Source organism: Schistocerca gregaria, chromosome 2 (assembly GCF_023897955.1).
Source record: "Schistocerca gregaria isolate iqSchGreg1 chromosome 2, iqSchGreg1.2, whole genome shotgun sequence".
NCBI lineage: Eukaryota > Metazoa > Arthropoda > Insecta > Orthoptera > Acrididae > Schistocerca > Schistocerca gregaria.
In genome coordinates this window covers 196,865,412-196,878,063 of record NC_064921.1, presented here as the reverse complement: position 1 = coordinate 196,878,063, position 12,652 = coordinate 196,865,412, and the positions used below count along the sequence as shown (strand labels likewise).

General features: G+C 37.5%; 1 protein-coding gene across 1 annotated transcript in view; it reads right to left on the bottom strand.

The window, feature by feature from the left end:
- Positions 1–7,771, bottom strand: part of LOC126336666 (elongator complex protein 3) — a 69,845-nt gene extending 62,074 nt beyond the window's left edge. Inside the window, exon 1 of the mRNA XM_050000613.1 lies at positions 7,596–7,771. Within this exon, the coding sequence (XP_049856570.1) occupies positions 7,596–7,614 (19 nt within the window). The 5' untranslated portion in view covers positions 7,615–7,771. The remainder of the gene's footprint in view (positions 1–7,595) is intronic.
- Between the last annotated feature and the right edge of the window lie 4,881 nt (positions 7,772–12,652).

Sequence of the window (12,652 nt, the reverse complement as noted above, 5' to 3'; positions counted from 1 at the left end):
TCATTCTGCAATGAGCAACAAATGCTGGTTCTAAAAATTTTCAATAGTTTGAAATATATTCATGATTGAAATATCTTTTTCACACTAACTGGACTGGGTATGAAGATACTATCTATTGCTGACATGTGAAAATTTGTGCCAGACCGATAATCAAACCCAAATTTCCCACTTGTTGCAAGCAGCCACTTTAACAACTTCGGCTATCAAAGCATACTGTTTATGACCCCATTGCTCACAACTTTACGAACATTCCCACCACAGGGTTTGAAGGAGACAAATGTATTCAACATTAGTATTATGATTGTCATTTTGCCTGTCAAGGCTTTCCCATCAAGGGTCTCCTATATAGATGTGTTAGACTTTTCTAAAATTCTGCCAACAAATCAAAGTTGGCCACACCCATGCAAAACACCTGGTAGTCAGAGCACTGGAAAAGAACATGGTCAGCTTTCCCAGCTCATGCAATACTGGGTACTGACACTGGGGTGAAGTGCTCCCTTACAGTTGGTTTCTGAGGATGTTAGAGGATTAGGGGCATGTGTGGAAATGGCACAGGAAATGATTGCACACTACATTTCGAGGGTAGGGTAGGCCTTCAGCATATTGGGCAAGGGTGGCCAGATTTGTTTCTGGGGTTGATATGTGCAGAAATGTATAAGGAGCCTTCAACGAGATGGAAGGCAATGTCCAGGGAAGTGACGTGCTGGCCTGAAAAAGACCAGATGATATGGATGAAAAAGAAGATGCTGAGGCTGTGTAGAAAATAGAATTGTTTGACTTGGACCTGAGTGTCCAGTTCATGATGATATCGCCAATGAGCCTGAGGTTAGGATCATGGCTAGCTACAAGGGTTTCCTCAATATGCACCTTAAAGGAGTTGTCATTGCCATAAGGGTGCCCTTGGTTGTGCCAAATACTTGTTTATACATCATCCCCTTCAAGTAGAAAAATTCATGGGTCAGCATAAAGTTGGTCAACTGTATAACAATGAAGTGGTGGGTTTGGAGTAGGTACAATGTTGGGAGGGTTAGTCATTGACAGCAGCTAAGTCACAGGCACAGGGGCCACTGGTGTACGTAGAGATGGTATCCGGCATGACAAGATGAGGTGCATGTGATAAGAGGGTGGGGATGACAGAGGCGAAGCCACATTTTCCCCCAGCTCTCGCTCACCCATTCCACTTCCATTTCCCTCTCATCCACTCCATACGACACAGATCCAGTGGAGCGAAGTGCCAGTACAATGAGCTCAGCCACAACAATTTATCAGTGTATGTATGTTTCTTCTGTTGGTTTTCAATCCCAAAGATTACCACTTTCATCCCAAAGATTACCACTTTCAATCTTGGTTATGTGCCTACTGACTGTTCAACACTCACTTCACTCCACAATCAGGCCCAGCAAAGTGAGTTATGACAACGCACCACTGTGTTAGCTTCTACCATAAGGCACAATTTGGATGCAGCATGGAATGGCATGAGATCTGCACACACGATACCAGTCTTCTGGCTGTTTTTGGCTTTTGACACCTTGGAGCCACTATTTGCTATTCAAGTAGCTGCTCAGCTATGTGGACTTAATTCCAATCTCCCCCCGCCCCACCCAGCAAAATTCCCATATAACTGTGCCAGCAATTGAGCCCAGGACCACCCCCATGGCAGTCACATGTGCTGATTGCTCAACTACAAAGATGGGATCAACTTATTGAGGAGCTAACAGAAATATTCAGTCTTTGAAACTGGATAATCAGATAATTTGTAGGAGTAGCCAACGAGGTACATTTTTAATAGTCTTTTGATAAGTAGGAATTCCCCATTTCTTGCTTTAAGACAAATCAGAGTTCATTGAATATCTTCACATCAGAGCACAAAACGTCATTCAGAACTGAACCCTAGATTAGAGGGCAAACACTAAATAAAAATTATTTTATGCAACTTTCCTACCTCTCATTTTTCCTGAATAAACAAATTATTTACTCTAGGAGCATGTTCCATAAGATATTTCCATAAGAGAACAGGAGTGAAAATATACTAAATAAGCCAACACTCATCTCTTCGGAGGGGAAGTAACTGAATGAAACTTTCGGGTGGATTAAAAATGTGTGTCAGACCAGAACTTATATCCGTACCTTTCTTTTTCTCAGCAAATGCGCTGGGTAGCAGAGTTTCCAGCCTACACAGATATAGTCATTTGTAAATCAATTTATTGTCTGATGCAGCCACATTAAATTTCAAATGAGAATTACTGTGTGAGGTAGCTTTGCGAGTGCTTAACAGCAACATTATCGGCAATGGAAATTATCATTCTGCCATCACTGCTTGTCTTTAGATCATAAGAGGAGGCAGTAGTTCACTCACAAGCACATAAAATCACATTACCAATATGGTTTTCTCAATGTTCATGTGAGTATGCTTCTAGTTCCCATGATCTAAAGATGTGTGAAACTAGTAATCTCATTTAAAATTTATGTGCCTGTGTTTGAGGTATTTTAAAAATAATTTTGTCAATGACAAATGCTTCCATTATGACTGACGTGTAGTTCTTTCCAAAAAATATGAGTTCTTCTAGTACTTCTCACAGCAGAAACGAATGAATGAACCATATGAAATACATTACAATTGGTACCACAAAGCAGTAGATCACCTGTAACACAGAAACAGAGAATTTATTCTTGTTACTGCCACATGTCTTCGAAATATAAAAAATGGAATGATCTGGAAACAAAATTCTGAGGAACAAGATGTTAACAGTAACGCCACCCTGATTCTTTAGAGAATCATACTCCAATGTACATGACAGTTCTGTTTTTAAGTTTTCCTCAAATTTCATTACTGTCCAACAGTAACACTCTTCAACACAGTCAATGTCAAGAAATAAAAAATTTATCATGAATTTAATTTACAGTGAGGAAACTCGTTCGCATTATTGCATTATTTGATCTTTCTGGCCTGTTTAACTTAGTCTGAAGTCAATATGGACGAATATGATAATGTCGTCATGCCTACCACTTCAAGAAAGTCAATAAATATCACTTATGTGACAAATTCTCACACTCACATACACTTTTCTGTATTCACAATCATGCAGCAGGAGATGGACCTGTAGCCTGAGAACACACAGACAATAACGAAGATTCACAAGGTTGCCAAGAAAGTTAAGGTAACCATGATCAAGTAACAAACACCGTAATAACTCAATGCACTTCTTCACTTTGTGCTAAAAAATGTTTTCTTTGTGTCAGAGACCTTCTGGGTGAAGTAAAAAAATTGAGTCTGAAAATATTATTTTCAAACATTCAAAAACCACCATTTCAACAATGGCATTACGTATATGGAAACTAGAAATATTTCTGTTGTAGTTCTACTCATTAATCTAGCTATTAATAAATTATACAATGGAAAATCCAAGATAGAATGTAACAGTATTATCAAAAGGATAGTTCTACTCACCATATAGCAGAGATCCTGAGTCACAGATAGGCACAACAAAAAAAACTGTCAGAAAGTAAGCTTTCAGCTAACAAGGCCTTCATAAAAAATAAACAACATTTGCACACACAATCATGCAAATGCAACTCACATACACATGATCACAGTCTCTGACAGCTGAAGCTGCCAGAGACTGTGGTCATGTGCGTGCAAGTCTGTGTGTGTGTGTGTGTGTGTGAGAGAGAGAGAGAGAGAGAGAGAGAGAGAGAGAGAGAGAGAGAAGGCCTTGTTAATCAAAAGCTCACTTTCCGACAGTCTTCTTATTGTGCCTATCCGCAACTCCGCAGTACGGTGGGCAGCACCTACCCTTTTCATAATATTATTAATAACCATAATTATTGTATAAGTACAATACAGAAAGGATATATTGCTACTTGCCACGTAGAAGAGGCACTGAGTCACAGACAGGTACAATGAAAAAGACTGCTATTATATCCAAGCTTTCAGACCAAGTCCTTCCTTTGAAACAGAAAACACACTCCTTAGGAAGGAGGACTTTGCCTGAAAGCTTAAATATTTTTGTGATTCAACATCTCCTCTATGTGGTCAGTAGGAATCTATCATTTCCATATTATTCTTGTTCCATCCTGGATTTTCCATTATTTTATTAAGTGTAACTTTTGCAATGGTGTTATTGAGTTTACACATAACAGACCAGTAAAAGAATTTCACTTCCATCCAAATAAACTGGAGGACTTTTTTTCCTCCTTGCACGCAGATATTGCTGAAACATTCACAGGATATTTAAGCTTCTTAGATTTTCCTGAGTATTCTGGCTGAAAATGAAAATTCAGGAGACACTTTTTCTATCAACCATGTGTTAGTATTTTTCAATTTGTAACACCTGAACAAACAGTTATTTTTTTGTTTCAGCTAACTTAGTAGGTCTCCAAACTCCACAGTACTTGCACTGTTGCACACTACAATTCTGTTGTAACACAGAAATGAATCTGACTTAAACCCACTAGTAACAGCAATACTACTTCAATACTCAATCTGTACTTGACAAACCTTGTAGTTTACGTAGCCTTGGGTCTTAATATTGAAACTTTCTGATGTTCTGGAGGGTAAATGACAAGACTTGACTCTTTCTTCCATCAGTATATGCTCATCAGCATATGATGCATTTCAGAACGCTAACAAAACAAGTTATTTGTGAACCTCAATCCAACAAAGTCTTTAAGCAAGGTTTCATAATAAAAGCACATCAATGAATTTGTTTCAAATTTAGAACACTGTTTCAGCAATTTTCATTGATCAGGCAGCAATTAATTCATTGAGTACTTTTTTTTTTTACAGTTACTAAAAAAAAAAAAAAAAGACTCCTATGAGAATCTGAATTGTCCAGGCAAGCAATTACTCAAGGTGGTAAGCCAGGGCTTACTTCTGAACCTTTTTTTGACCTGAACAAAATAAATTATAAATTTACACCTTGTGCTACAATAGCTAGAAACAGCCTCACAAATAAAATAGTGTTATATTTATTGGCAGCTAGACATTAAGTTAGTAACGTATGGATGCATGCATGCACACACACACACACACACACACACACACACACACACACACAACAAAAGCTATCCTGCAAATGAATTCTACTACCATAATTAAACATACGCATTTTCTAATACAGGAGCTAACGTGTGTTGTGTTCTAACTGTTCATGACAGTAAAATATAGTTATCACACTTCTGATTGTGGTGATACCAACAATCAAAACAACAGTATGCATCAGCCAGCATGTATCTAGAACTTGAAGAACTCCATTTGTAAAATCATCTGTACCAGTATGTTTTATTTATTTATTGTCCCTGGCACCTCATGGTGTGTGATGTATAAAGGTACAGGACAAAAGTTAAATGTTTTCAAATGCATAAGCTTACATGTAGGAGGGCATTAAAAATTATCAAAAAGCTGAACACACATATGGGGCAGTTTACATCTATGACTGAATTAAAAACTGACATAAAACTAAATACACATAGGGGACAATTTACATTTATAATGAAAGGAACTGAACATGAAGAAACAGTAATATACATGGGCCTTCAATGTATGATTAGAATTAAGCAACTACAAAAGTACAAACATAAAAGTTTATTTCTGTACTGTCATAACACAACTGACTTACAGTGTAAATTATTTCAGTATATAAACCAAGATTACGAGTAGTGAGTCCTCCTCCTTTTATTTCCATTTGCATAATAATTCCTTTGTTATAATTAGGTACTATAAAAAGCAAGATATTAACAGGTAGATAAAGAAAATTTAAAAATACGTGTGATCTATCAAACATTACATATAAAAACAGTCTGCAAAAGATCAACAATAGTATTTTCAAGTTCGATTTTTAAATATTATCCAGACGGACTCAAAAACAAACAGAACATTTTCCACCACAAATAAACTTGCTCCTTCTAACGAAACAAAAATGAAGAACATTAGAGGTGATAATACTTAGCAATACAACATAAAATATGCACAAATTTGACGTGAAAATTTTAGATAACATGTTTATATATTCCAACATCTAGCACATTACAACTGAAACACCTGTTCACAACTTTTAAAGTACACTCAATATATTTTATTTGCCAAAAAATTATTGCTATCATAAAGTGGTTGAAAATCTGTCATGACTGATCTCCTCAGCTTATTTTCAATATAAAATACAGTCTATAATTTGGGCCAAACTCTCAGAGTTCATCTGATATTTTTCACACACCACTGAAAGCCCTCTGAAATCTTGAATGTTTTGTATGTTAAGCTCACATTTAATATAATTTAGTTCCATTCTATAAGGAACATATCGGCGTAATCTCTTCCCTAAAATTAGTCCACTGGATGTAGAACGACTACCTCTTACACAAAAACAAACCAAATGGGGTGCGACATGGTTTCAGAAGAGAGAGATCCACAATGAGCAACCACATTTACTCCAGTGCTCTATGGTTGCATACGAAGTTCATTAACAATGTTCTCACAGCACTGGTAGAACAGGGAAAAGTCAATAGCTTTCAAATTTTCTTCTTAAGGGAAAAATTGTACCAGCAAGGTAAGACATACAGACTAAAAGTAAATCAACAACAGAATGCAAAGTGTGTATTATAAATTAATAGTGGTTAAACACAGGATACCATAACATTTTCTTATATTATATATGCAAATGATATTTCAGAATCTGGATATGAGAATCTTATTATGTTGCTGACACCTCTATTTTCAACCAAAACACTCAATTGGGAGATAAAAGTACATTAATGAAATAAGATCAACTCTTAGGAATTTAATCTGTACATAAAATTAATAACACACTACCACTATAATGTTCGTACACCAGCTAATTTAAATGTTACTTAGTAACTAAGCAGAAATGACACTATTTTGAAACATGTTGCTTCTTCCCTCTGTTTACAGATTGTTATTGCTTTATATTTTCAGAAAAAAATTCTTATATCCCAAGAAATTAGTTACCTACAATTGTAACAACAATGATTTGATTATAATACATAATATGCACTAACACTGCTGCTTGGTAGGCAGATGACAAGAATTTTCAATTCCCAATAGCTTACTTTTATGTTACATGGGTTGATGGTCAAGACAATTGTTCATAAACATCAGATGACTGAGGCAGGCTGCTGATACATGTAGTTTAGGTATTTTAATGAATGTTGCTCACTGTGGGCTATTAAAGACACTGACATATGACAATGAGAAAATGGGAAACACGTTACGGGTGAATGCCAGAAGCTAGGATACAAGGAAGACAGAAGGAAAGCAATAGGTTATAGACTCGCATACATAATTATTCGGGGATACTGTAGTGGTACTATAGTGACAGATAAGAAACAGAGCAAACCAATTTGTAACTACACCTAGGGCCACTACTGCGTCACATCACACACGAAACAATTTGAAAATTTCTTGATATTAAGTGTTATGCATGCTATTCGCAAGTGAAGTGACAACAGTTTTATAAATCTGAAAATGGTTTCATCTCAAGTAGCGTGTGCTACTTGGATGGGAGATTCAACTGAACACGATCATAATGCTCGTTACATACATTATACATATAAACAACTACGCTCGGTAGTTAGTTTCTTACCTTTCTTGTTTCTCCCCATTTTCGTTTCTCGTACTTATTATATAGGTAGTTGTCGTTTTTAAACCTTCACTATACTATGCTCACATGTTGTCAACATACAACAAATACTACTCAGTACTCACGCTTTCTGACTGGTCAGAACGTGTTTATTTATATTAAGATAATGCTCCGATGTTGGCTATACTGTAATCCAGACTCGGAAGTAGACGAAGAAGATCCGGCGTAGCGGTGTATTTAAATTTGCCGATTGGTAAAAGGAAATTACGCATTTAGTTTCAGTTTACAGAAAATATCTTAACTTCTAAGGAGATATTAAAGTGAATTTGAAAAGATGCAAATTTTTTTCATGAAAAAAATTATTTCTTTGGACTGCTGAAACTTTCAAGAACTAAGAGCCTGTTAACTATTAACGAATGTGCAAGTGAAACGATGCGTTCATAATCGCAATTTAATGTTAGATTCCGTGATCAGATAACTGCTCCTGCTGACTGAAAGAAAGCATCCATGTATATGGTGGCCCATGGCAAATACTAGGGGCCTACATTTTCAGTTGGAAACCCTGCTAAGTTGTAGATGTATTCGCACCCCTCACCCATTAGGCATGGCTCCGTTTGTTGGGCCGCTGGGGTTCTGCTGGTGTTGGTGTCGGTGGATTCCACCAACTACCCAAATCAGAACGAGTGCGATCTCAATACAGACGATCTCATCACCTGAATGTAGAGACTTCAGAGGACAATCGGTGAAATTCAGATCAGTTTGCTTTCTTCAGTCGAATCGGCCGGCGCTCTCACACATGAAATATGGACTGTGAGAAACTGATAAGTTTAGCCAAAGAAAGAAGGGGTTTGTGACATTTCCAAAAGTAGTCATTTCTACAGCAGCAGCTAAGAAAATAAATGGATAACGGTGGGTGTTAGAAAATCATCATACACACTTAAATTTCTCAGTTCTTTGCAAAAGCACTACCCTAATCCACAGTTTCTTGAGTACTATCACTGGTATAAAAACTATACAGGAGGGTACTGCTTGCGACAAGAAAATCATTTAATGACAAACTAATATATAAAGCAGAAAATAAAAGCAGTGTGTTGTGGGATATGATAAAACAAGAAGCTGGAAAAGGCAGATCCACGTATAACACATTAATCAAAGATATGAATAGAATAATAGAAAGTCCTCAGGAATTAGCAAGTTTTGAAGATGATTATTTCTCTGGTTCTGCGAAGAAGTTGCAGCAAAACACATATAACCATCCACAATGACTTACATAGCAAGCATAACGCTGATGTTTCCCACGACACAGCTTGAAGTTAGGAAGATAGCACAATATTTTAAAAAAATACGTCAGCAGGCATAGATGAGGTTCCTGTCTCTGTACTGAAAGCTTGCTTAGATAGCATAGCTCTGTTAACAAATGTAATAAATAAATCCAGTAATTCATGTGTTTTCCCTGAGTAGCTATCTATTGTATGAGTGGGTGATGCCTTACTAAAGAAAGGTAATGCGCGAAACATTGAAAACTAAAGGTCAGTTTCCCTTGTGTCTTCTTTCTCAAAAGTAACTGAAGCAATCATGAGAGACTGTTAAGTTACATGAGTAAATACAACCTCTTAAACGAAGCTTAGTTTGGTTTGTGAAGTTGAAGAAGTAGAATATCGCCCATTGAAGAGTTCACTGAACCGGTACTTGAAGCTCTTCATAGAGATAATTCTGCTACAGGCATTTTCTTGGACTTCTAGTGAAACGTCATTGTCAGCTGCTGTCGTCTGCTGCGTTTTGTCCGCGCGTTTGTCAAGTGAAAATGCGCGCGTCGCCACAGATGATGCAGCAGCTACAGTGTTTTTATTCTTTGCATTTCGCTGACACACTAATGATTGTACACAGTTATGTATTAGTTTGCCTAAGGATTGGTTGTAAGCTGCTTCAGAGTGCTAAGGGACGATTCTGATTTAATGCAGGAGTTGGATGTAACGAGCCATCAATATGTTGCAGAAGTACGGGATATTATAAAAGCACCACCGGCCTAAGAACCTTACAGGAAATTTGAAACCGAGCTCATGCGAAGAGAAGCCGTTTCACAGGAAGACAGCATCCGACAAGCGTTCGCTCAAGAGAATCATAAGCCGTCGCAGTACCCCCAGCTCTTGCGAAGTGAGGTGGACGTTGGTACTATACCTCACAATCTGTTATGTACGATATGGAGCAACTGTATACCGCCAGAAGTTAAGGCAATCATAGCGTCTCAAATGGAAACGTCACTGTACGTCGTAGCGGAACATGCAGACCGAATACAAGAGGCTATCACTCCCGTACGAGTTAAGGGCCCTGCAGACGTTCAATATTTATTGAAAATACTTGTCAAAGATTCAGTATGTTGAACCGACCTCAGACCATAAATAATACTGACAAAAACCGTCAGCTGACTCCGCGGTTTTACAAGTCTAAGATGTCGAACACCCAAGAGAAAGTGTGTGCTGTCATTATATTAGCTATACCTTGCAAGCAGCAAAAGACGGCGAAAGAGACGAAATGGGTCCGAGAATGGTTGACAAAAAGGAAAGACTGGCGACTTTCTGATAACGAGAAAAAAGTACCCGAAAGATCTCATATTTTTTTCCGATGCGTCCTACACCATACCGGTACAACACGTTATTAATGTTTAAATGAGATAAAATAATGAAACAAGATACAGTAATGAGAAAGGCAGTCGAGGTCAACGACAGATCAAGAGTAACTTCGAGGTTTCTGGCAACATGTAGGTCATTCGAATGCTCGAAGCCTACTTTTGTAATATCATCGAACAAAATTACTAAAATTCTATGGAAACCTTTGAAGCAATTATATCCGCCTAGTAAGGATATGTCCAGGCAATTAACATAACACGTTTTGAAGTAATTTGGTAAAACTGACACGCATTTTGCAGACCTCTTACTAGTCATTGCAGACATATAATGTGTTTTTCGAAGTGGTAGCGTTTTTCCAAACTTCTATGAAATTCTCCATCCTGTATTATACTAAAGTAATTAGAGAATCCCCATTGTCCATTCTAAAGTGGTATATACAATGATTACTCTCGCATAGATCTATTAAAATTGTTTTATGTTAAAAGAGCGCTTGACAGACTGAATGTGATGTATGATATGAACAAAAGCGAAATCGAAACCAAACAGTGTACAGAAATTAGATTAGATTAGATTAATACTTGCTCCATAGATCATGAATACGACACTTCGTAATGATGTGGAAAGTGTCAGGTTAATAAAAGATATCTGTACAAGATATTACATTACACAAAATATTGCATGACACTAATGTTTAAGCTGTTTTTTCCCCTTAATTTATATCTAAAAATTCAGCCAACGAGTAGAAGGAGCTGTCACCTAGAAATTCTTTTAATTTATTTTTAAATGTTAGTTGGCTATCTGTCAGGCTTTTGATGCTGTTTGGTAGGTGACCAAAGACTTTTGTGGCAGCATAATTTACCCCTTTCTGTGCCAAAGTCAGATTTAAACCCGCATGGTGAAGATCATCCTTTCTCCTGGTGTTATAACTATGCACACTGCTTTTACTTTTGAACTGGGTTGGATTATTAACAACAAATTTCATAAGTGAGTATATATACTGTGAGGTTACAGTGAGGATCCCTAGATCCTTAAATAGATGTCTGCAGGATGACCGTGGGTGGGCTCCAGCAATTGTTCTAATTACACGTTTTTGAGCAATGAATACTTTTCTACTCAATGATGAATTACCCCAGAATGTGATGCCATACGAAAGCAGTGAATGAAAGTAGACATAGTAAGCTAATTTACTGAGATTCTTATCACCAAAATTTGCAATAACCCTAATAGCATATGTAGCTGAACTCAGACGTTTCAGCAGATCATCAATGTGTTGATTCCAGTTTATCCTCTCATCAATGGACATACCTAACAGTTTTGAAAATTCTACCTTAGCTATAGACTTCTGTTCAAAGTCTATATTTATTACTGGAGTTGTGCCATTTACTGTACGGAACTGTATATACTGTGTTTGATCATCATTTAAAGAGAGTCCGTTTGCCGAGAACCACTTAATAATTTTGTGAAAAACATAATTTACAATTACATCACTTAGTTCTTGGTTTTGTGGATGTTATTACTAAACTTGTATCAGCAGCAAAAAGAACTAACTTTGCATCTTCATCAATGTGGAATAGTAAGTCGTTAATATACATCAAGAACAGTAAAGGACCTAAGACCGAACCCTGTGGGACCCCATACTTGATAGCCTCCCAGTTTGAGGAATCAGCTGTTGTTTTAACATTACATGAACAACTTATTTCAACTTTCTGCATTCTTGCACTTAAGTATGAATTAAACCATTTGTGCACTTTCCCACTCAAACCATAATGATTTAGCTTATCTAACACTAACGCCGTGTGGCTAATAGCGAAGCTCTGTCAACATTTAAATGGAGAATATTGTTAGTCACTACTTCAGTATGTATTGACAATACCGCAAATATTTCGAAGGCAATCAATACTGCTCGTCAATTTTACAATACATCAACTTATTGACGGTCTGACAATATTATTGAACGTTTGTGGGCCACTTTAGTGACATGAAGCAGTACAGCAGCAGCGGTTGTGTGCACTGATTATGATTCGCTTACGGGAAAGATAGACGCCCTATGCAAATAGCTCGGTTTACTAGCTGGGAAAGGTACCAGCCGACAAAAGACAGCATCTTTGCAGATCCAGGACCCGACAAAGCCACGTCCTCTAGTTCAGGACAGTCAGTATGCTGGTATCTCGCAAATGCACAAGTCTGTGCTCATTTCCAAATGCCAGTGGCAGTCGGTCTTAGACACAGCCAACTGCCAGGCAGGATATTAGCGTCTGTTTAGCTGCGACAGGACGTCTGGACCAAAATATTTGGTGGATGCAGGCGTCGATTTGAGAGTATTTCCACAGACCTCGGAGCATCGTTGTCGACCACAGAACACGTTCTGCTTGTCGGCTGCTAATAATGCCACAGTATTGTTGTAAGGTACTCAGTGTGTGGGACTGGACTTGG